General features: G+C 24.7%; 4 protein-coding genes across 6 annotated transcripts in view; all 4 read right to left on the bottom strand.

Moving 5' to 3' along the window:
* Positions 1-2,576: 2,576 nt before the first annotated feature.
* LOC126897317 (putative fatty acyl-CoA reductase CG5065) lies at positions 2,577-8,252 on the bottom strand. Its single transcript, XM_050670833.1, has 8 exons — positions 7,450-8,252; positions 4,901-5,152; positions 4,594-4,739; positions 4,409-4,521; positions 4,140-4,332; positions 3,693-3,935; positions 3,364-3,621; positions 2,577-3,284 (listed from the first exon to the last, which is right to left on the bottom strand). Exons 1-8 carry the CDS (start codon positions 7,705-7,707, stop codon positions 3,131-3,133), a joined length of 1,617 nt encoding a protein of 538 aa, XP_050526790.1. The 5' UTR covers positions 7,708-8,252; the 3' UTR covers positions 2,577-3,130.
* Positions 8,253-8,348: 96 nt separating this feature from the next.
* LOC126897318 (putative fatty acyl-CoA reductase CG5065) lies at positions 8,349-13,163 on the bottom strand. The gene is made up of 8 exons (XM_050670834.1): positions 12,812-13,163; positions 10,787-11,038; positions 10,575-10,720; positions 10,400-10,512; positions 10,136-10,328; positions 9,356-9,598; positions 9,019-9,276; positions 8,349-8,959 (listed from the first exon to the last, which is right to left on the bottom strand). The coding sequence occupies exons 1-8, from the start codon at positions 13,067-13,069 to the stop codon at positions 8,875-8,877; spliced, it is 1,548 nt and encodes a 515-aa protein (XP_050526791.1). The 5' UTR covers positions 13,070-13,163; the 3' UTR covers positions 8,349-8,874.
* A 1,317-nt stretch (positions 13,164-14,480) lies between these two features.
* Positions 14,481-17,752, bottom strand: LOC126897315 (putative fatty acyl-CoA reductase CG5065). Of its 2 annotated transcripts, none has more exons than XM_050670829.1 (9): positions 17,621-17,752; positions 17,238-17,525; positions 16,899-17,150; positions 16,674-16,819; positions 16,500-16,615; positions 16,225-16,417; positions 15,151-15,393; positions 14,814-15,071; positions 14,481-14,743 (listed from the first exon to the last, which is right to left on the bottom strand). In XM_050670829.1, exons 2-9 carry the CDS (start codon positions 17,493-17,495, stop codon positions 14,590-14,592), a joined length of 1,620 nt encoding a protein of 539 aa, XP_050526786.1. In that variant the 5' UTR covers positions 17,496-17,525; positions 17,621-17,752; the 3' UTR covers positions 14,481-14,589. The 2 variants fall into 2 exon arrangements, with proteins under 2 accessions (XP_050526786.1, XP_050526787.1); XM_050670830.1 differs by having other exon boundaries at positions 17,707-17,723.
* Positions 17,753-25,928: 8,176 nt separating this feature from the next.
* Positions 25,929-26,292, bottom strand: part of LOC126897316 (putative fatty acyl-CoA reductase CG5065) — a 9,793-nt gene continuing 9,429 nt past the window's right edge. For both annotated transcript variants that reach the window (XM_050670831.1, XM_050670832.1), the window contains exon 9: positions 25,929-26,292. In XM_050670831.1, coding sequence (XP_050526788.1) covers positions 26,154-26,292 — 139 coding nt within the window. In that variant the 3' untranslated portion in view covers positions 25,929-26,153.

The following is a 26,292-nucleotide window of genomic DNA, read 5'->3' as shown; positions in this document are numbered from 1 at the left end:
AATTAATAGCTTCTCAGCTTCGTGTCGAAACTAAAATATAAATAAGATTTATTATTTATATTATTCTTATTTATTTGTAAATTATTTTTTTTAATAATGAAATAAGTAAATTGCCAATAATAAATAATTTACAAAAATAATGATTAAATATAATTTATTATATTGTTTTACAAATAAATAATGACATTTATTGGTATTACATTTATTTATATAAATGAAAAAAAGAACAAGAAAAAATTACTTTTACATCCTTCAATTTCCTGAAATTCATATTCTACAGAGAGTAATAGAGTAATAGTAAAATATGATTCTTGGCTAGGCAAATGATGGGAGAGGACGGATATAATGGTCGACTTATACCAGAAACCAGACAATGGGAAAATCACATCAAACATCTCGTTGGCTCCCTGGAAATCGAATCCGGGACGCTCATCAACCAAAACATACGTTTCTAAACAATAGGCCGTCCCCTTACATTTATTTATATAAATAAATAATTAAATATATGTAACATAAATAAATGTAATAGCTATACACAATTAATTAATAATATATATTAATGTAAATTAAAATAAATATTATCTATACAGAGTGATTGGTTTATCATAAACCAACACTCGATTACTCACAAAATAAATGCAATATTGGAAAAAAATGTTTGATTTCTTTAGTTATACATAAATATTGATATATATCAGCTAATAATTACTTTTTAGGGTTATCCATTATAATGTATAGGGATATCATACATATTTAATTTACTTAGATTATAGAAAATTATCTGATTAAGAAAATTACTGGTTAATAACAACTTTCATGCACCAGTATTTTGGATGTTATTCTCATTTTTATATTTAGATAAGACGGAGAATACGGAAATATTTTTCTTTTCAAATAAAATTTTTTTTCGTTTAAATTTGGATTTTCATTATCTTTTAAAGATTTTATTTAAATAGACTAGTATGGCTTAGTCCAGTATGAGTATAGTTTAACCGGCTCTGATTTGTACGCCACTGAATTTAAGCAAGTAAAATATGTCTGTTGCACATTTAAAAAAAATAAAACTGGTGTCCTTTTAAGACTAATAGATGAACCCAAAAAAATATTTAACCACTTATAAATTGAGAAAAAATAATACCAAACAAAGCCAATGTTGTAATAATAGTATTAACGTGACAAAAATTATGTTATCATCTTACTACTCATATTATTGAGTATTAAAGGAAAATGTTGTAAACATTGATCACAATTAAACTATATGTCAATAAAAATATCTAGAAACACTTATGATGTTGATCCCATAATTGAATTAAAAGAGAAGTATAAAAAGATGGGTTAACGTGGTATAAAAAACGCTCGCGCATAGAATCTTTCAGTCAGTTAGTCATCAAAATCATCAGTTGAAAAGACACATTAAAAAAAAAAAAAAGAATACTTATTCAATGATAAGCAAAAAAATGCTGAACATAAAATTTTAATATAGATATAAATATAAATAATAAAGTTTAAATAAGTACTTTTGGTAAAATTAAATTCATATAGAGAAGATTTCGTTTCAGCTATTATTGTACGGTTGGCGATTGCTCTGGATTCTTGGTAAATTAAAATGGACATATACATATATATGTGGTAATATTCCTTTTCTTTGGAATTATATTAGTAAAAAAAGAAAAACCCTCGGAACACTGACACCGATATAAAAAGTAACTCAAGAAAAAAAAATAAGGAATTAAGCTTAAGACCATAAGAGTCTCAATTATTTCAATATATGCTCAAGCAACACATCTGTATAAATATATAATATTATATATTATTCTTGTTCTTTTAAATATATTCTATTATTTTTCCTTGTCAATTTTTTTTTTTGAGTTACAACAACAAAAAAAAAAAATCATATAATTATAATTATTCTAGTAGAAATCTAGTAATTAACGAAAAACAATCACTCTATATATAACTAGTTATCGTTATTTATTAAAAAGGACATTTGATAAGTATTATAATTATAATTATAAATTAAGTATACATTTATAAATTATTATAATAATTGTGCTTTTATGTATTTAAAACATGAAAGAAAATCATTTTTAAATAAACTATAAATATTGATTGTAACTAGATAACAATTAGAACATAATTACAACAAGAATAAAGTTAGGTGTCTTAAAAATAACACAAATATTTTCAAAAAAACATTTATATTTTCTACGTTACTACTCAACTGATGAGTTTAAATTTATTATTACTTTTAATATCATTGCTCAAATGTATAGTACTAAATCTAAAAAATTGAGTATCAAAGTAAAAAATATTCATAAAAAATTATTTTCAAAGGAAAATATAATTCAAAACTAATTATTTAATACATTCCTTTCACCTTTTTTTTTAAGTAAAACGATAATAAATACAACTAATATTCTTATTTTGTATCCATTTAAAATTGTCAGAAATATAATTGCCTTTTAATTAATATATAATATTGTATTATATATATATATATATATATATAGTGTGTAATATTTAAGAATATTACTCTTACTTCTTTGTTAAATAATAATTTTTTAACAATAATATACAAATTAAAATTGTATTTATTTTTATGAAGCGTAGTAAATATCTAGTTTATTTAAAAAAAAATCATTTGTAAAGGTAGATTTTAGGGGTAACTTTCATAGTTAAAGGGAAATCTCCTATTATTTTTTACTATTAAATGATCTAAATAAAATGTAAACTGGTTGATAACCAGTTTGATATTATTACTTTTTGAGTTAATGTAATTTTTTGTTATAGGTGAGATGGGTGCGAAATGTTAAAGAATACTTATTTATGTGTCAATATTTCAATGTGCAATAATATAAAACTGGTTATTGTCCAGTCAAAATTTTATTTGAACAATTCTTCATTTAACAGTAAAAAAAAAATAGTAGATTTCCATTTAACTTTTGATATTTACCCATAAAAATTACGCTTTAATATTTACTATGGTTTATCAAAATAAATCAAATCTTTACTTATACATTTTACTTTTACTTATACAAATAATTATTATTTAACAAAAAAGTGGGGATAATTATTTTTTTTAAATCGCACTGTTTATACATTATGTTTATTACTTAATTGATATCAAATTTTAAGTGAAGAATGATAATACACAATCACAAAATATTTTTATTCCTTCTGTAATTTTTGAACATGATACAAGGATGGAATCAGACCAGTTGAACAGCAACATAAGTATTGAACCAAAGAATAACAACTTGGCTATAATGTCTACATAATAGAGCCTGTAAAATGTTGTGAATAATGATTATAGTTTTATTGAAACAATTTGATTATTATAAAAAAGTGGTATTATTTATTTACATTCGTATGTATACTCTTGCTCTGGGCAAAGTATCAGGCATTTCTTTTAAAATGTACACACGTGCACCCATTGCACAGTTCATAAAATATCTTTTTAAGTCCATTTCATCCCCATCCAATGTGTACTCAAACTTTTCTCGAGCATTCATTATTTTTCTTAAGTGATGAATATGCTCATTCCTAAATTCCCATTGATTATTCGTATAGTATTCAAAGACTTCGAATCCTTTATTAATTCTGCCCTGTATTCCTACTAAACTGTAATTGATAAGGAACGTGAAATATCATAGTAATAAGTAGGATATTTTAATTTATTTAAAAGCTATTACCATGGTGTGTTTCCAGACAAATATATTAAAGCATCCAAAAAGTAAGCTGGTATAGTATGAAAAAAAAACACGCAAATGTAATGAAATAATTTGCTTTGTTTTATACTTCCTCCTGGATACCAAATACATTTATTGAATGGTACATCATTAGTGGCTATATTTTTACCAATATCAATGATTTCTTGCCATGTCACCTGCCATTCTTGACTGGATGTTAAATGTCCAATATTTCTGGTAATATCTCTTTAATATAATCATGTATTTTTTTATTAAATTCTTAAAAAATAAATTCAATTAATTATTATACATTTTTTCTTTATAACATTGTAAGTGTATAACTCATAAATAATAGAACTAATATTTAATTTTTATTTATTTACAATTATTTAATATTTTATTTGTAAGATTCAAAATGTTATAATGTTGTCAAATTTTCTGCGTTCATACTTATTTTCCAAATAGTTCCATGTAAATAAGAGTATTCCATTTATAGCTATATCCACTGGCATAAAATCTGCATATCCAGTATTGTTACAGTACATAGTTCGAATGACTCCTTTTCCTGCTCCGATGAGTATACCAGTTGGACCATTTATATTATCATTCCAGCCTGGTAAAGGCTCTTTCCAGATTGGAATAACTGTTAATTAAACATTTATTATCTAATTAAAAACTATCGATAATAGTATGTTTAATAATAATAATAATATACTGACTAATCGATGGCCTTAAAATAAGGCAAGGCAATCCAGATTCCATTTGTTTGAACACCAAGTCTTCTGAAAGACATTTTGTAAAAGCATATGTATTTGGAAAAGTACCAAGAATTCTGAAAATGACAATTAATTAATCAATCAACTGAAATCAATTGAAAATATTTTTTCTTTATAAATTTACACACTGCTTAGAAATAACTTCAGTAGTTTTATCATCTAAAATCTCCATACTTTTAATTACTTTATGAGGATCTATTGGTGGAGGGTACGATTTTTCATGTAAAACTTTTTCATTTGGATGGCAATAAGCCGTTGATACGTGAACAAAACACTAAAAATATAAATTGATTATCATTAAAATATGTACAATATTATTATTAATAATATTACTATATATAATAGTGATTTTAAATAAAATTCTGAATTTGTCTTATATAAGGATATTATTTTAGTATAATTAATATAACAACAATATAACCATTCATCACTCACTTTAAGATTATTCATTGCTTTGGCTAATTCTAACATCATTTTGGTACCTCTAGTATTTAAAAGTACTGCTCTTTTAAGTGTTTCATCGAAGCGTACAGAAGCGGCTACGTGGAAAACTATGTTCACCTCATTGGTAAGAATTTGACGGTCATCATCGCTAATACCTAAGTTAAGTTCAGAAACATCCCCGGAAATTGGAATCACTTTGTTTAAAAAATCAGTTCCTCTTAGTTCTTTCACATAATCAAATATCTAATAAATAAATAAAATTAATTTTTTTAAAATATTTTTGTATTTGGGTATACTAACAATAAAACTTGCAAAATTGATAAATAAAAATTGATACCGTTAAATAAGCCAAGTGTGGTGGTTAAACTTAGAGCAGTATTACAATTAATATTTAACAGATGTCATCATTAAATTTTTGTAAAAAAATTTTTAAACATTTTACTAGTGCTGATGATTGATAAAACTAAAATTATATACGTAGATATTTAACTACCTCAAATTTAACAACCCTTAAGTTAACCTATTTGACTGTATTCTTTAAAAAAAGTTAATATTTTTTTAAAAACTTTTAATTAGATAATAAATTAGGATGAATTGAAATTAAAAACCTAAACATCAAGATTTTAAATAACTGTAGTTCTACAACGTAGATTGATACAGTACTTACCTTCTTTAAAATATTCTAGATTTCTATAGTAATGATTTAATTTTATTAGACTTTTATTATGAAAAAATAATAGAATTTTTAAGCGTACTATTTTATAAATATAGTTATGTGAGTGCACCTTAACGTAACTCTTCTTAATCAGTGGTTATGACAGTCACTTTATCCTTGACTTACTAGGTCACTTGATGTTACTCTATGTTACTCTTGCTTTTGAGATTATTTGAAAATATGTGTTTCCATTTCCGTAAATTATGAAAAAATTATCAAGAAAAGTAACTTTGTTGTTTAAAACATTTATAATGTTGTCTGAATATTTTTTGGGTTTCTCATAGATAAGTGTATTGAGAAATTGTAAGCAATACAAGAGGTAAAATACAACTATTTAAATAAACAAATAAAATCGATTTCAACAGTTAAGATAAAAATATGTTTTATTTTTATAACTAAGTATTATAGATACTGTTATTTTTATGATAATATTTTTACAGCAAACATTTAGTTCTATAATTTTTTTTTTGTGAATATTATAGTTTAGATGTTAGATGTTAAGATAGTTTAGATAAGTGACAAAATTCGAAATATCACCCTTACAGCCGAATTACAACACTCCTGCGACATGTGTTAACGTCACTCAATTTCAACTAAATTTTGTACTAGATAATTTTTTACCAAATGGAACAATTCTAGGGGGAGTATTAAATGAATTTCAAAACTTTATTTTTAATAACCACCCTAATATATGTATATAATGTCTTTTTCTTGATATCAAAGATATACTAATGCAATATAAAGTATTTTGTGATTTTTTACACATTCTATTTACCTACCAATGTGTATGTTAATTACTCATTCCCATATTTTGAAATAATTTATCGTTTTATAATAGTAGTATGTTTACTACTATTATAATACTATATACTACTTATAATGAACCTAAATTTGATATTTGTAAATATATTGCATCATCAAACATTACTGTAAAATACTCCACAACAAAACTATTAAGCTAGAGGTGATTCAGAAAACTGAGTTTTATATTACACTTTTAGGTTATTAAGAAACCAATAAAATTTATTATAAGTGTTGGATAGCTATTTATGTATATATACTAAATATTATAACAACGTTTGTTTGAGATTAATGTGCAAGAAAACGTGCATATTGTGGGTTCTGCAGATGATGTTGCTTTATAACGCGGAACTTTACATAAATCGGCACTAGAACTTATAACTTATTCGATATTGAAAAATGGTTTCCAAGTAGCCCCTCAGATAAAGCAGATATTATAACACGGAAATGGGTATATAGAGACTCTGTCTTAACTATAGCGGATTTAAAATCCCGGTGAATTGTTCAATTCAAAACATAGAATTTAGCTAGACAAACGCCTTATACTCTGAGAACACATCAAGAAAGTAACAGAGAACGAAAAAAACATTAGTTACCTTGGATAGGCTAATGTCTAACACAAGTGACCTAAAATAAACAATATAGGCCAAGTGGCTGTATTGTGAAAACATTTTCCTACCAGTTCTGTTTTATAATGAAAAAAAAAAAATACAAATGTTTTAAACTCTTAAGAAATTATAATAAATAATTTTAAATACAAAGTTGTTTTGTTATTATTCATATAAGAATTATTGGGTAACGAATTTAATTTCACTTATTTTTTATACATAAGTAAACAATATTTATAAGCTAAAAAAGTTTTATTAGTATTTATTTAAACCAATAGTTTGATACACAATTAAAAATAATATGTTTGACGTAAAAAATATATATAAACAAATTAATTTTTTTGATAAGAGTGTGCTTTAAATTATTTTTTACACTCATTCAGACAATGATTATCATGTAGCTTAGAAATACTTACCACTGTTGAAAATAAATCCTTCACTCGCTGAGTTGCATCAATGCCTTTTTTTGTTCTCAATAATAAGTAGATCTTTTTGATATCCGGTGATTTCCGTAGAAGTTTCTCAAGTAAAACTTTACCAAGAAAACCTGTACCGCCCGTGATAAATAACGTCTTATTTGCATAAGCTTGGGATACACGATCTGGAAAAAGTCTAAGATTTTCGGGTAACGAAGGTGGTTTGAAATTCATGAAACTTTCCTCGAAAGTTGGCATTTTTAAATAAAAATCTTAGAAATGATACAGAAAGAAAATAAATATTTTTAATTAACAATAAAATGGTAGAACAAGTGTTATGTTCTTGAATCGTTATAGTTTTCTGTTGAATCATTTGGTTTTCATTACAGGTAAATGAAATAGTCTTAATTGCTTTTAGCGAAAAGGAATGGGATACAATTAAATTCCGTGACATAATGTTCTAGCAATATAATTTTAATATATGAAAATTTTACAAAACATTCTTCAGGTGCTAAATTAATGATCAAATTGAGTGGTTAATGTTTCAGACTATTTTGTACATAGATTATTAAATAGCTAAATATTTTCTAGTAATTAATCTCACTGAAAATTGACATACGGTAAAGTGTACAGTTAATAGCGCCTTAAGGAAAACATTTAGTTTAAAACAATTATTAATTCTTTTACTATTATTAAATATTTCTTATCAGTATTTATAAATAAAAAAAAATATCGTAAGAATTAAAAATATTACTATTACTAAATCCTTTTTTAAACAAAAGAAATTGAAAAATTAGGCAGAAATATATATTTAGGACTAAAAAAAAATTATTTGAAATTTAAAAAAGTATCATTTGATGATATACATAGTGTAATTTATTTAAAAAATCAATAACTCATTTTAAAAATAACTCAAGCATAGTTTATTGTCAAATGTAATACATTACTATATTTTTGTAAAATTATATCATAATTGTATATATTTTTTAGAGGTAATCGCTAATAATATTAAAAAATGATAGTACCTATTAAACGTTACGCGAGTCACATGTGGCTCTTTAACAAATTTTATTCGGCCCACACTAAAACTAAATTTATTAAGGCTGATTACGTTCTTTCCCTAGTATGCGGCTCACAAAAGAAATTTTCAAAATTCATCAAGGACCACTGCTCAAAATAACCATTGTATTATTGTTAAATTAATATTAAATATTTAACATTTAATTTAGCTTGTAATCTCTTGCTATAGCCTTTAATAACATTTTAAAAGTATTTCAATGAAATTTTTGATTTTATTTTATGATAACTAAATATTTATCTATTAAACTATTTTAATTAAATAAAGAAAATAACTATTTTGTACTTAAAAATTACTTAAGCTATTGAAGTGCAATATTTTAATTTAAACCCATACTTTATTCATAATTAATTGTATTTGATAAGTTTCATTAAAAACCATAAGAATAAACCAAAAAGTAACAGTTGAGTTGTGTAGTGGACAAAACACATTCTGTAAAATTTGATAAAAGAATAAAACATTAAACGTATAAATAATATTTTTTTTCTTACATTTTCATATGTCTTCGTGCTCTTGGAAGAGTATCTGGCATTTCTTTCAATAAGTATATACGAGCTCCCATTATGCTATTTTTAAAATATTTTCTTACATCAACACCATCTAAATTGAATTTATATTCAAACTTTTCTCGAGCATTCAATTTTTCCCTTATCTGACGACTCATTTTGGAACTAAATTCCCATTGATTATTAACATAAAAGTTAAATATTTCATATCCTTTATTGATTCTCTCTTGAATTTTAACTAAGCTATGAACAATATAGAAATATTGTTAAAAGATTTTTTGATACGTGGTAATTAATATACCAATTGCCAAATAAATATTACCATGGTTTATTTCCAGATAAATATATTATTGCATCCAAAAAGTAGGCTGGTATAGTTTGTAAGAAAAACACGCGAATATTATGATAAACTCGACATTTTGTCATGCTTCCTCCAGGATACCAAACACAGTTGTTCATTGGTAAGCCACTGTAAGCTATATGTTTACCCATATCAATAATTTCTCCCCATGTAATCTTAATTTCATCAGTTGACGTTATATTTACTATATTTCTTTCAGTATCACTGCAATAAATATAACACAGAACAACAAATAATGAAAACTTTTCTCTTGTTTTCATTATTTAGGTGAATTCTAAAATAAATGTCGAATCAGGCTTTAGATATTTTCCATTCTATTCAATTTTTGAAATAACTACTAATTATTATATATAATTAAGCACTAAAGTATTATCATCATATTCTTAGTCTTTTTCCTAAATATATGGTATTGGTTCTATCTTACGATTTGCCATTATTTTTAAACCGGCTTACGACCTGATAACCTCATTATAACTAAAGTAGCCAGTAAAGAAACCATGTGTGTGTCACTGATATAACTACCGGATGGACATCAGCACTAAAACGGGAACCGAATGATCAATTGTACCACACTGCCCCTTGTTAATTATTTAATGCTTAAATTATTACTATAACTATGTAAAAATAACGATACATAAAAAAATATAAACAAATTTGTTTCGATGAGAAAAATATAACGATAACTGGGGCGGCAGAAATCCTAAATGCTACCTTAGATGTTTAAGTTGTAATACAACATACTTATTTTCAATGTAGTTCCAAGTGAATATTTGGATTCCGTTAACAACAATATCCGCAGGTATAAAATCTGCCCAAATATTAGGGTTTCCATACATAGAGCGTAGTATTCCTTTTCCAGCTGCAGTTAGCAATCCTAAAGGTCCATTCAAATTATCAGTCCACCCTGGTAAAGGATCATTCCATATAGGAACAACTACAAACATTAAATTGTTTAAATTATGTACTAATTAATAATTATGTATTGACTTTTAAGCATTTACTGACCAATGGAAGGACGACAAATGATACATGGTAATCCAGCTTTTATTTGTTCAACTATTAAATGTTCTGCAAGACATTTTGAATAAGCGTATCCATTAGGATAGTCACCTAAAATTCTGTAAGGAAAAAATCACAATTAATATTTGGTAAATATATTGCAATAAATATATACATCAACCTTTTGGAAGTATAATCAACAGATCCTTCATCTAAAGTTTCTATTACTTTAATCATTTTATGAGGATCATCTGGTGGAGAGTACGCTTTTTCAAGTAACACTTTTTCATTTGGATGACAGTAAGCCGTAGAGATATACATAAACAGCTAAACAAAAGTAATAATTATAAATTTTTAAATAACTTCAACTTTATTTATTAAAAGGCGAATTACTTTTAAATTTGTCATTCCTTTAGCTAATTCTAAAGTAAATTTAGTACCTCTAGTATTTAATAGTATAGTTTTTTTAAGAGGCTCATCAAATCGTACAGTAGCAGCAACGTGATAAAATATTTCAACTTCATTTGTGAGTATTTTATAGTCATTTTCATTGATACCCAAATAAAGTTCACCGATATCTCCATGAATTGGGATTACTTTTTCAATTACATCATTGCCATGTAGTTTTTTTAAATAGTCAAACAACTATTGAAATCATACTTGTTATTATTTCTTAGTTTGTTTAAAACTTTTATCAATTATTTCGTAAGGCTATACAGTCTGATTTATTACGAATATTACCCCCCACCAATTTATCATTATAATAAAATATTTCCATTAAAATTTGTTTTGTTTTTATGAACTAGAGTAAATGTTGAATTTATTGTAAGAAAAGATTATTTTTATACAGTTTTCAGAATATCTTATTTTTTATCTATATAATAATAATATTATCTTTTATCTGAGCTAGGTGACTTTATAAATGGTTATCTAAGTGTAAACTATGTTAGGTTTTTTTTATTTTTATATTTTATTAATTTACGAGTAATAAGCCGATCGACAGTACTTAAAATTTGTATTTTGTAAAACTCTGTACTTTCTAAATTTCAATTTCAAACTAAATTTTAAGTAGATGATAATCAGTTTTGTGAGATAAAAGCAATTAAATTTTTTTTAAAAGTAAGAAGTGGAGTACTGTTTAGTGCACTCCACTTTAACCATAATTTACGAATGAAAATTATTTTATGTCGCTTACCTCTCTCATCTAATAAAAATTAAATTAACTCAAAAAATGTTATTCCAAAACTGTTTATCGACTAATCAAACTTTAATTTAATCCTTCCTCATTTAACATAAAATAAAAAAAGTAATTATAATTATAATTATAATTAACTTCTAAAAATTATCCCTAAAAATCTAGCATCAGAAATAATTTTTCTTACGATAATTATTGCGTTTTAATAAAAAATAATTAAATTTATTTCATTATTTATATTTTAATGGAAAAGTTATTATTAAAAATAAATGGTGGTAATATTCATAATAAATTACAATGTAGAAAAAAAGGGTAATATTTTCAACATAACTTTAATAAATAGTATATATCATTTTTTTTTTTATTTATTTTTTATTAATAGTGAAGATTAAAAATATTTTAGTAACACAGAAAGGATGGAAAATTTTTTCTATGTATCAACAAAAAAATAGAATCTTATTTAGTATGAGTTGGAAGGAGGAGTTATATAAAAAAAAATTATTAATAAATGAAAAAAATGCATTTATCTGCATTTTATTAAGAAAAAAGATAAATTATTTTATCTTTCACTTAGATAATTTTAACCCAAATATCTTTATCTCATTTAAATGACTTTTTAATTGAGTATCTATTTCTTAATTATTTTTTGGTTAACTATTCCCAACACTTTTTCTAAGGGTAGATTTTATGGGTACATTAGAAAATTAAAGGGTAACCTATTATTATTTCTTTACTATTAAATAGAGAATGGTTTAAAAAAAATCTTGACTGGTCGATAACCAGTTTTTTATTTTTACTTTTTGAGATATTAACATTTAAAGACTTAAAAATAGCGTGAAACAAGGTATTGTTTATTTTTACCGTGACACACAGCTAAGAATTCTTCAACGTTTTACACACCTCTCGTCTATAACTAAAAATTATATTAACACAATAAGGAATACTTGTAGTAAGTTACCTTGAATATCCACCCTTAGAAATAATCTTTTCTTACAATAAACTTGATATTTACTATGGTTCATAAAAATAAATCAAATGTAATTCTGTATATTTTAACGAAAAGATCATTATTTAACTAAAAACTAAGGAGTTGTATTCTTAATAAATCACTGTGTACTACTACATTATCCACCAATACATATTATGTATGTTTAATAAATGAATAAGTGTTATTTTATTGCAATAAATATATTATAAAAAAAAAACTAAAAATTATTACTCGCCGGTGACAAAAATAACTCTTCTATACGCTGTTTAGGTTCTTTCTCTTTTTTCGATCGCAACAGTAAATAAATTCGTTTCACTCTTGGAGACTTACGTAGTAGATTTTCAATTATAAGTTTTCCTACAAATCCAGTCCCTCCAGTTATTAGCACAGTTTTGTCGGTAAATGTTGAAGACACTCTATTTGGAATATTTGTAAGATCTTGTGGTAACTCTGGTGGCGTATAGCTTAGAAATTCTTTTTCATAAGTATTCATTTTTATAAACTAGAAAGTATTAAATAAAAATTTGAAATTATAGTATAGTGCTTTGTATAGAAATTTTTTACATAAATTTGAGAGTTGTTATACCTTAAATGATTACGAGAAAAAATTGTGTTTTTTTTAAAGTGAAATAATTTCCATCTAATTATAGAATGTGTAATATAATATAATTTATTCATAAATTATTAATTAACTAGCCATAGTATAATTAGATTCACTTAATAGAACGAATTCATGTTAGTTCATATATCTATAAAATTAGTTAGACTTGAGAACCATTTCTATTGTTACTCTTGTGGCTCACTAAGTAGAGTTACAATTTTTTATTAAATGTAAATCACTCTAAATAGACTAAAATAATGTAAGTTAAACATTTTTGTATCAAAAAATAAACATAATACTAATTTATTTATTTTTAAGGAGAAATTTCAGACTTTTATGATTAATTTAAATTTGTTATTAAACTATTATTTTTGAAAACTCTTAATCATTTTGTTGAAGTTATTTTAACCAAAGAATAGTAATTAAATTTCTTTTTTTTTTAACATAAACTTACATTTTCTGGATAGCAGAAAATAGAAACAAACATTTGTATTTTTTTTAGTTTATTAAAAATAGAATTATTTTCTCTACCTAAAAAAAATATGATTCAGAATACAAATTTTTGAGCTCTTTTAATTTTTATCAAAATACTAAAGTGTACCTTATTAAAATACTTTATAATGAATGATTTTTGTATCATTTAAGTAATAATAAAAACAATACACTCATTTTACGTTACATAGAATAAATAAATTATTTATTTCAGTATTTTTCGCTCTTATGACCTTCTTTGTTTTATTGTTTCAAATAAGTTAATTGAATTAGTCACTTGGATAATATAAACTTCAATAATAATACTTTAAGATAATCAAATAGAAACCAACTTATTCATTCAAATTGGAACTATTTTATGGACTAATATCATTTTGGTTTACACTAAGTAAATAATTTTCCCTTAACTCAAGAGTTATTCCAAATCAATTTTTATACTATAATAAAATTGTTAATTAGGCTTGTTTAGTTGCCTAATTTCCCCCTAATTAATAACTATAAATTTAATAATTTTACTAATTTTTTATATTTTTATTAGTGATTTAAAGTCTACGCTTTTTGTATTAATTTCTTTTTATATTTTTTGAGTACATAACAAAAAAGGTCGCCTGAATAGACTTAGTGTTAGTGCCTAACGGGCAACGTCAATTTTGGTCCGATAAAGGGGATACGAGGGACTAATTTCTAAAGTTATTGTATTAATTATAATTAAAGAAACATAGAATATTATATTAAAAATAAATGTAAAGCTATAATTTTTAAGAATTAATTTATTTAATAATAATTTCAATAAATTATATGTTGATTATTGAATCATTTGTTGTCTAAAATATTATAACAAACATTTATGAATAATTTATTTTTACATATAATATTTCATAAAAATATAAATTTAAATTAAATCTTTAGCGTAATTTTAATTAGCTTAATATTGATGAAACTACATCAGGAAACATTTGTAATACGTTCAATAAAAATAAAAAAACTACGATAAAAGAATCAGTCCAAGAGAACAATAGGTATGAGAGTAAGCCAAAGAAGATAATTTTTGCAGTAATATCAACTTGATACATTCTGTAACCAAAAAAAAAAAAACTTTTAAAAGACAATCTATTAATATACAAAAGATATAATTCAGACTTACATTTGTATATGTTTTCTAGCTTTCGGAAGAGTTTCTGGCATTTCTTTCAATATGTATACACGAGCTCCCATAATGCAATCCTTGAAGTAACTTTTTAAGTCTAAGCCTTCTGTGTCTAATTTGTATTCATACTTTTCTCTTGGGTTTAATTTTTCTCTTATGGAACGCATTTCTTTGGAGCTAAAATGCCATTGGTTGTTAATATAGTATTCAAAAACTTCATACCCTTTATTGATTCTCTCTTGAATTTTAACTAAGCTATGGACAATATAAAAACATTGTTAAAAGATTTTTTGATACGTGGTAATTAATATAACAATTGACGAATAAATATTACCATGGTTTATTTCCAGATAAATATATTATTGCATCCAAAAAGTAGGCTGGTATAGTTTGTAAGAAAAACACGCGAATATTATGATAAACTCGACATTTTGTCATGCTTCCTCCAGGATACCAAACACAGTTGTTCATTGGTATATCTCTAGTAGCTATACCTCTACCCAGTTCAATGATTTCTCCCCATGTAACTTTAATTTCATCAGTTGACGTTATATTTACTATATTTTTTCCAGTGTCACTGTAAATTAATATTATCTGTTAAATTGCATTCACAGTTAACTTTATTTCTAGTAATTTTAAAAATATTATAACTTGTACTGATATACATTTATAATCACGTTATATACCCACTTTTTTTTATTAAAATACTTATGTGTCCAATAACTAGTCGTTCTAAAATTGTTATTGTAAAAAATTCAAAAGTTTTAAATTAATAAAAATGTACTTATTTTTTTATTATAAAAAAGAATACTAAAAAATATAATTTTATCGTAGTCTAAAAATGCATGGATTAATAAATTTAAAATTACAGCGAAATATTAATTGTATCAAAAGTTGTAAGAGTTGTCAGTTAGATTTTATCTAGCCTGAATAATGAACACATTATACATGCACACATGTGTAATATATACTTGATAATCCGCAATAAAGTATCCTTTACACTTCCATTAACTTTTATCATCATTAGATTTTAAATGGAAACATACATATTGGATGGCTTACAAACCAAATGTCTGCCCGATAACTACTTTTGAACTAGTATTTTGAAAGTTGTTAACACTTTAATAAAAATACTAGAAATGTAGCGCGAGGCTGATAATTTTTATCTTTATTTTCTTATAAACTGCACTATTCTCCCACTCTGGTATAAAAAATGTAATAATTTATAATATTTGATTCCTTTAATATCGTTTTAAAAAATATTTGATATGCAATAGTTTAGAATTCCTTGCATTTTTTAAAAAAAAGAACACTAATTTATCCACATTGAGTCATTCTGTAGAACTTCTCAAAAAATTTTGATTGTAGTGATAATCAAGTTTGTGTTATTATTATTGTTTTTACATACTTATTTCCCAAGTAGTTCCATACTAGCAATAGCATACCATTTACAACTATATCTACCGGAACAAAATCTGCATAAATATCATAAGAACAATACATAGTTCGTAGAATTCCTTTGGCACTAGCTATTAAGAAGCCTACTGGACCATTTATATTATCTATCCACCCAACTAAAGGTTCCTTCCAGATAGGAATTACTGTTAGCAAAACAAAAATGTTGTAATGTAATAAAAATTGTTCCAAAAAACAAAATGGTACAAATCATTTAGTTGTTCTTACCTACAGAAGGACGACAAATGCAACAAGGCATTCCGGTTTGTATTTGTTCGACAACCAGTTGTTCAGCAAGACATTTTGAAAATGAATAGGTGTTAGGAAAATTATGATTAAACATCCTAAAAATAAAAAATAAAGATTTAAATAAAATAACGCTATTAAAAAATGTATTCTTACTTTTGAGTCATAGCTTCAATAGATGTGTCATCTTGTGATTCTATAATTTTCATAACTTCATAAGGGTCTATTGGAGAAGAGTAAACTTTTTCATGTAAAATTTTTTCTTCTGGATGACAATATGCTGTCGAAACATACATAAAAATCTAAAAAGTTTTCAATGCAAATATATATCATAAATAGTTTTGTGTTTAAAAAAATGTGTATTATGTCCAAAAACTATACCTTTAAATTTTTCATTTCTTTTGCTAAATTTAGAACCAACTTAGTACCTCTAGTATTTAATGTAACAGCTTTAGCAAGAGATTCATCAAAACGTACCGAGGCTGCTACGTGAAATACAATGTCAACCTCTTTGATGAGTATTGCATAATCCTTTGCACTTATACCCAAATTAGGTTCACAAACATCTCCAGCTATTGAGACTACTTTATTAAAAATATCAGAGCCCCGCAATTCTTTAAGGTAATTGAACAGCTTAAAAAATATATTTGGTTGTATAAAAAGATTATAATAATTTTTATATTTTGATAGAATTATAAAAAATTAAAAATTAATACATACTGGTGATAAAAATAAATCTTCTAGTCTTTTTATTGGTTCCACACTTTTTTTACACCGCATAAGCACATATATTTTTTTTACATCAGGAGCCTTGCGTAGTAGTTTTTCTAGTAATACTTTACCTAAAAATCCTGACGCTCCAGTAATAAACAAAGTCTTTTTGGCCAATGTAAGAGAAAAACGATCTGGAAATTGAGCGAGATCTTCAGGCAGCATTGGTGGCTTAAAGTTTACAAATTCTTCTTCGTATGTTGACATGATTTTTGATGACGAAATGTATTTCTTTCACTAAATAGTATTCAATTTTTTTTTAATAATTAATAATTATAATTCTATGCACAATAAGAAATCTTTAAAAAAAATTTAAAATATATAAATACAACCTTTACAAAATTATACAAATTAATTTAGGAAAAGATCATAAGTATTTAAAAGTCCTTTAGTTATCAAATTATAGGTAAGATTTTACTTTCTTAAGTTGTGGTACACTCTTACCCAGACTTAAATGCATAATGCTTTCATACTTACAAAAATGTTCACTTTATTTTTCATTTTTGGTACAGTAGACCTTAATTTACATAAATAGGAAGTGCTAAACTATGTTTACGATGTTGATACATAATTAATATTGTTATTGCAACCATTTGAAATGAGTAATTATAACATTAAGATTTTTTGTACTATGTACAAGATAACGACACTTGTTAAATTAACCAGCAGGTGCTGTACATATTAATGTTAAATATTTAGTACCATGTGTCGTACGTCGGTAGTGCCCCAACGTAGACACAAAAGTTTTACACAAATTAATTATTGTTTTTATATTTAAATATTGACGACGAGTTCGTCGTTCGAGCTCTCCTCGAGTCTTCCCGTTGGATAAACTGATCAGCCCCAATCTCTCTAGTTAGTGGACTACTAAAGGGGTAGAGTTTAGACCCGTCAGCATAGTCTAGCTCAAAAGTAGCAGACTGAAGGGTGGCTCCTTGTCAGCCACCAGCACAACTACCTTTTTACTATACCCACTAAAGGACGGTTAAGCCCAAAAACTAGCCAGCTCGTACACTAATTATTAAGATTGACTAAAGGACCAGCAGTCCAACCTAGACTCTAGCCGCACACACACACACACACAAATTCTAAGAACACGGTGAATATAAAATATTTACGCTAAGCCCAGATTTTTAAATAGATATTTTATTTAAGGAACGTATTAAACACAAAGTCAAATATAATATAAAAATTTAACACAAAAATTAATTAAATCTTACAAAAATATAAAGTTATTCTTACACCAACGACCTAACTCGTAACTCGACGTTTCTTCGACAAAACGTCCAGTCTTGTCTCACCCAGTATCGTCTTCCTATACTTTTCATGTTTCCCTTTTATATTCTTTTTCCCACCATTATTAATTTGCTTACCCTACATTTCCCTTTTATATGGAATTATTATATTGCTTAAGAGTTCAAAAATTGCTTACTACTATTGTAAAGCTTATATTATACTAAAATCGACGTAATTCAATACTTCCTCATCTAATTACTACACATGGTAAAATATCTACTTAGTTTTTCTTTAATTTAAATAATAAATATTTGAATTTTTAAGAGTTTAAAAGTATTAAATGTATTTTAAAACAGTTATCAAAAAGTATATTTTCAAACTGTTTTAGCTTCAATGTGAAGCTAAATGGTATTAATTTTACTATGTGTTTTTAGCTTCGATGAGATGCTGAAAAAATTAACTTCATCATAATGTGTTCATTTATATATTTTTTGTATTTGTCACTACTTTTTCTCATCTCTCACTGAATTGATTTTTCTCAATGATAAGTCAAAAGATCACAAATCGTATATAGTTTACCGCATGTGGTGAGAATCCCCCAAAAAATTACAATTTTAATAATCGATAAATGTTGTCATTTTTTAGATTTTTTTTTTTTTTTAACTGCCATAATTTATTAAAAATTGAATTATTTTTAGTTTCTTACGATAGTAATTTAAATCATTGTCAGATATCATCTACACTTGTCCCAAATATTTTAAAGTAGGGTCATTTCATGTGAAATCACCTAATGTGTGTGCTGGTATAGTTCAGAAATTTATGAAATTTAAATCATAGACTTCTTAAAGGTCATTGACAACAAAAATAATATATATATATTTTTTTTATTGTTTTTTTACCAGATAGCACATTTTTTATAATTAAAAACATGAAAAAACAGCCTATGTTCTAGAGCCTATAACTTCCCATCCAAATAAGCTATCAGTGTGGAACTAGCACTGTTTTACTCATATTAAATAGTACTTCAATTTCATTCTTAAGTTTATGAATTTTGAATTTTTTTGAACATCGAAATTTTGATTTTAATTTTTTTAATTTTGCAGTATTTTAATAGCAAAATTTGAAGGTCATCAAATTTTTTTTTCTTTTCAGAAACTTTTAGTTATGTTCTTTTAACCCATATCATATTTGAATCGATTTATAATTTTTTTTATATCGTTTTTCGGTCTTGAACACGCGTGGTTTGCTGAAAATAGCCAACTTTATCATCTCATTGCACAAAAGTGACTGAACAAATTTTTTTCAAATTTACATAGTACTTACCTTTAGGCAATTAAAACGTTTGGTGAAAATTTGATGATGGAGAAATAATTTTAACGCTACTTATAGAATTTACAAAATTTGCAATTTGCGTACTATGGAAAATCAACAAACTACATAATTTTCAACACTCAAATTTTTTTTCTTGTATTTATTCTGTGTTCTGTAGTAGATTAAGTTATTGGAACTCATAAAAAAATACTAGGAGCAATGGCTAAGTTCGGAAAGCTCCATTACTTTTTTTTATAAAGTTAATTACATCAATAGATATGGTTGATTCTTAGACTACGTTTTGACAAATTAAAATTTTTTTAAATAAATATACGCACAAATATCTTTTTCATCTTCAGATTGAAGATGTAGTACCATGTCCATATATTTATATCTAATAATTTTTTGTTCTTAAGAACTAACCTATTAATGTATAACTTTGTATTTGATTATAATTAGTTTAATTATAATTAGGTATGATGTAAACAGATATAAAACTTCTATATATATATATATATATATAAATAGAATTAAAATATAATATAGAATAAATTATAAGGAAACTTATAATGAAAATTATTCTATAATACACTTAAAAATATGACACATTTTATTATATTTTTAGAATAATAAAATTATCTAAAATACATATCTGAAAAAATTACGATTTTAAAAGTAGATGCTTACAATGGTATGTAGTATTTTATTTTCGTATAGAATAAATGCAAAAATTAAATGTTGAATATTACGTAGTTTATGACTTTTTCATAATATGTAAATGATAAATTTTGAAACTCTATAAGTGGTGTTAAAATTATATTCTCTTAATATTGTCAAAAGAGCACAGTAAAGAAATGGTCAGAAACAAGGTTGATAGTATTAAAACAATAAAGTTTCATGTCACATTCAAGAAATTATTGATGCGATAGATGAAATATTATACAAGGTGATCGAAATCAGGTAAGACACTCATTTTCTCAGAAAATATTGAGAAATTTAAATTTTATTATAGAGAAAAAATATCAAGTTCAAAAAACTCTACAACAATATGTAGTCAAACCATTATTTTTTTGTCCCTTCAAGGATAAAAACCCTTATTTATAATTTTCTTAAATTGGAACCCTTATTTTTAACTTTATAATATGATAGAAAAAAAAATTACAAACAATTTTGTTCTTATAATTTTTTTTATCTGATTAACCGTTTGTCCGTTACAGCTTGTTAAAGTTAAGTGATTTCAGGCCAAATTTCTATTGTCATTTTACTGTATTAAATACAGAAGTCATTATTTTTATTTGCTATTGCATAAACCAAATTTTATTGATCAAGTTTTGACAAGTAAATTTGGTATAAAAATTTACTACGCACTAAATGAATGATAACAATAATAGATTCAAACCGGGTTTTCGGTGTATTATTAATAGCTAAGTCTATGGTTTTGTAAAACTTAAGGATCTAAAAAAATACCGGTTGCACTGCTACCGATATTGTGAAAAGTAATAAATGACAATATTTTTCTGGAAGTCAAAATCTTTAAACAATTATATAACGTGAACGGTAGTTCGGATAAAAAAAATTATAAGAACAAAATTGTTTAAAATTTTTTTTTCTATCATATTATCAAATCAAAAATAGTGGTTCCCATTTAAAAAAATTATAAATAAACATTTTTATCCCTGAAGGGATAAAAAAAAAATTTATTCAATTTCATATTATTGTAGAGTTTTATAAACTTAATAATTTTTCTTTTTACAAAAATTTTAAATTTTCAATAGTTTTGACAAATTAGTCACTTTTGTGCAATGAGATGATAAAGTTGGCTATTTTCAGCAAACCACGCGTGTTCAAGACCGTAAAACGATATAAAAAAAATTATAAATCGATTCAAATATGATATGGGTTAAAAGAACATAACTAAAAGTTTCTGAAAAGAAAAAAAAATGTTGATAAAAAAATTTGATGACCTTCAAATTTTGCTATTAAAATACTGCAAAATTAAAAAAATTAAAATCAAAATTTCGATGTTCAAAAAAATTCAAAATTCATAAACTTAAGAATGAAATTGAAGTACTATTTAATATGAGTAAAACAGTGCTAGTTCCACACTGATAGCTTATTTGGATGTGAAGTTATAGGCTCTAGAACATAGGCTGTTTTTTCATGTTTTTAATTATAAAAAATGCGCTATCCGGTAAAAAAACAATAAAAAAAATATATATATATTATTTTTGTTGTCAATGACCTTTAAGAAGTCTATGATTTAAATTTCATAAATTTCTGAACTATACCAGCACACACATTAGGTGATTTCACATGAAATGACCCAGTAATTAAAAAAACAAACCAAGATCTAATTATTTCAATTGTAGAAATGATTACTATGATTTCAATTCAAATAAACAAAAAAGTAGCGATGTTAACAATATTTTGAGATTTTCCCATAAATTCTCTGTAAATATTAATTATAAAATTTCTTAAATGGATATTAATCTTTACAATACTATTTTTACAATTCTCATAAAATTTTCTATTTTATTATTTCAATTTCAAATTTGCAAGTTGAGCTAAAATAAGTTACGGTAAAAGGTTCAACCATTTTTATTATAAACTTAGGTAAATATCAACTCTAAAGGGGAAAAAAATAGGTTAAAAATGATATTTTGAATCAAAATTTTGTACGGATTATTTTAAACATTAAAATCAAAATGAATAATAATTTGAAATTGGCATAAAAATTGGTTTAGAAAAAAATAAGTATATTTTAGGTCTCTCATGAAAATTCGTCGTAGACCAATATATTGATTCATTGGTAACAAACATTTTTTTTTTGAGTATTGGATCAGTTGTTATACATGTTTGCTATAAGAGTAATTTATTTATACAATTAATTACTAAATATCATTTTAATACTACACTTATAAATTATAAAACTTGTAATGAGGAAAAGAAAATAGGAGTTCATTTTGCTTTTGGAATAATCCACCAATTTCTTGAAATTAAACACTATCTACAGATTTGCATTGAAGCGTTTCAAAATAAATGTTATGAGCAAACTGAGGTAATAGCAATGGGAAATTAGCTACCACCATTTTTAGTAAAACTATTCATGAATAAGTTTGAAACAAAATTAAAAATCATCAAAGGTGATTTTTTAAAATTTGAGTTAAATATGCAGATGATATTTTTGCAGTAATAAACATAAATTTTGAAAACTGAGATCTTCATATAATATTTAGATTTTTTTAATACATCGATTAAATGCTTGTACAAACAGGAAATAGGGAAAAAATTACTTTGTTTGGACTTATTAGTTAAAAGAGTAGAGGGGGAACTAAATTTTGAAATTTATCGGAAAAACACAGATATGTCTTCACAAAAAAATAAATTAATAATATTTAAATATTAAATATAAAAATCTTTAGGGTGAATTTTTAAACAGGAAATAAGTATATTAAAAGAAAATAAGCTACTACTTTTAAAATAAAAAAAAACGGTAGCACAGTGGGGTGGCAGCACAGTGGGGTCATGGCATAGTTGGGTCCAGTATAAATGATATCTGACAGTGATTAAAATCACTATCATAAAAAACGCTTCGATGCAAATCTGGAGATAGTGTTTAATTTAAAAAAAAAATTTTTTAAAATAGCATATTTTTGAATACGGTAGACATTTTTGCATAGAAGATAGGATGTTGGGACAAATTTTTTTTTTTTTCATTTAATAGTACATAAAATAAGCTTTAATTTGATATATGTTTAAAGGACGCAGTATTTCGGGAACATTTTCAAAAGTTAAGTTGAAAAAGATCTATGTTTTTTACAATATTTCAAGTTTTAAACGCCCCCTATATAAGGGGAAATTGTCCAATTTTAATAAAAAGTATGTCAAATAAAAGATGTACTTATAATGTATTCAGAAAAAAAAATTTGTGCTGATATATACATTTTTCAAAAAGTTATAGCATTTTTAAGTTGAAAATTTAAAATCGAAAATCAAAAATTTTAACACAAAAATAGTGTTTTTTTAACTACGGCAGCCGTTTAAATGTAGTAGAAAAAGTGTCAGGACAAATTTTTTTTTTTCATTTCATAGTATATAACATAACCTTTAATTTGATATATGTTTGAAGGACGCAGTATTTCCGGAAAATTTTCAAAAATTAAATTGAAAAAGTTAATTTTTGTAAAAAAGTTGCTATTTTAAATCCCCCCAATGAGCAGGTTATGTGATAGATTTTCAAAAAAATGATATCAAATGAAAGGTAAATATCTAAGGTTTTAGTATAAAAAAAAATATGTAGATTTGTTGATTTTTCAAAAAGTTATGGAAGTTTTAAGAAAAAAAAGTGAAATAATTTCAAAAATTAGCGATTTTTAAATTTGTAATTTTTTTGGATATTTCCCCCATTTTCGCTGAACGAGGGAATTTTTTTCAATTTTTAAGGTTAATGTCTTCAACTAGATACGATTTGTGATCTTTTGACGTATTTTTGAAAGAAATCGGCCAGTGAGAGCTGAGAAAAAGTGGCAACAGACAAAAAAAAAAAAAAAAACACATCATAGTAAAATTAATACCTTCTCCGCTTCGCATCGAAGCTAAAATAACAATATTGAATTCATAACTCTTCGTAAAAATTAAAACAATAAATTATTAAATATTAATTTCATTCCAATTATAATTAATATGATAAGTATTTATTCATTAATTATACTTATAAATTATAAAATTTGTAATCAGAACATTATTATGAAAATAGTAGCTGATGTTGTTTTTAGAATAATCCAACAATTTCATTCAATAATTGAACACTAACTACAAATCTGTAACAAATCGGTTTTTTATAATGTCATGTAGCACATATCATATTCTTGTTCCAACTATGTCTCGCTCCCTCTGTACTAGGTTTTTCTTTTGTAATACAGTATTATTGATCAAATGTTTTTAATTTTTTTAATGACTATTTTAATTGTAAACATTTTTTACTAATTAATCTAATAGAGAAAATTTTTAAATGATCACGGTAATTTTTGTAAATATGAAAAATTTTAAATTCAAATTTTAAATACTTATTAACTTAATTGTTGAAAGTTTTGATAATTTATAAAGTATTTGATTAATAATTTTTTTTGTATGATGACATTACGTTATTGGCACTTTTATAAATATTTGGTAATTAGTAAAATGTTCAAGTTTTTTTTTTTGACGTTTTGGTTGGTATTAAAAAAATTATTATTTTTATTACAAATATATATATATATATTCGTTAAAATCTAAAACCTGTTTTCTATGGTGTTATCCACGGTCGACGTTACTCCAATGCTTCCTCTTACATTCATCTAAATATTCTTATTTCTCTNCCAATGCTTCCTCTTACATTCATCTAAATATTCTTATTTCTCTTCACTCATTGTCTGATCTAATTTCTTGTCAACCGTCTAACACTCTGACCCATACAATAAATTTGGTTTCACTACAGTCTTATAATAAAACTTACCATTTAGCCTCATTCGGGTTCTCTTATCTTACAAAACACTAGACGCTTCTATCTTCTTGATTCAGCCACACTACATCCTATGTATCACATCCTTTTTAATACTACCTTAATTTTGAACAAATGATCATAAATATTTACAAACCTTCCATCTCGTTTATTACGTCATCGTTTATTGCCATTACTCTCCTAATTTTAAAACCTTATGTTCTCTTTCGTCAAACTCATATCCTATATTTTCCGTTAAACTTCTAATAATTCGTGAGCCTTTTCTTAAAGGGCTAATCTATCATTATCTTATAAAGAAAATTAAAGTTTATATTATTTTTTAATCATATCAAAAGTTAAATATAATCATATAATACTTTAGTGTTGTAAACATTGAAATTACTTGAGCTACTTAAACCTACTTTAACAAAATAAAATATTTATTCATGTATATTAATGTGCTTTATTATTTATAAAATATAGGAAAATATTTGTATTACAATATAAGTAAAATGTGATTTTACGATATTTACTATGTTAAAAAAAAAGACTTAAAAATAATATAAAATATATAAAATTTTATTTATATTTACACAATTCAAACTAAAATATCTCAATTCGACAATTGAGTTATTAAAATATTATTGAAAAGATAACTCCAATAAAATAACCAATAATAATCAACCATAAGTATAATAATCACGTAAAAACAAGAGTAAGAGAATCTTGTAATGAATGAAGCTTTTTCTTGTTGGATGATTTTTCAAATCTAACATTTACTTAAAACTACTATTTATTTATTCTTGTATTTTAATTTCTATGAGAGATTGTCGGGAATTTTAGTTGAACAGCGATGTTGTTGAATTAAAAACTAATTTGACTAAGTTAAACAAAAATAATCCTACAGCAAGGATTGTATCTGACCAATCAAGCATTTTCCAGAAAAGTAAAAATACGAATAAAATTTTGACCACAATG

The sequence above is a fragment of the Daktulosphaira vitifoliae genome, unplaced genomic scaffold (genome assembly GCF_025091365.1).
Source record: "Daktulosphaira vitifoliae isolate Bord-2020 unplaced genomic scaffold, ASM2509136v1 Scaffold_2, whole genome shotgun sequence".
NCBI lineage: Eukaryota > Metazoa > Arthropoda > Insecta > Hemiptera > Phylloxeridae > Daktulosphaira > Daktulosphaira vitifoliae.
The sequence above is the reverse complement of the archived record's forward strand: the minus strand, read 5'-3'. Positions and strand labels throughout refer to the sequence as shown.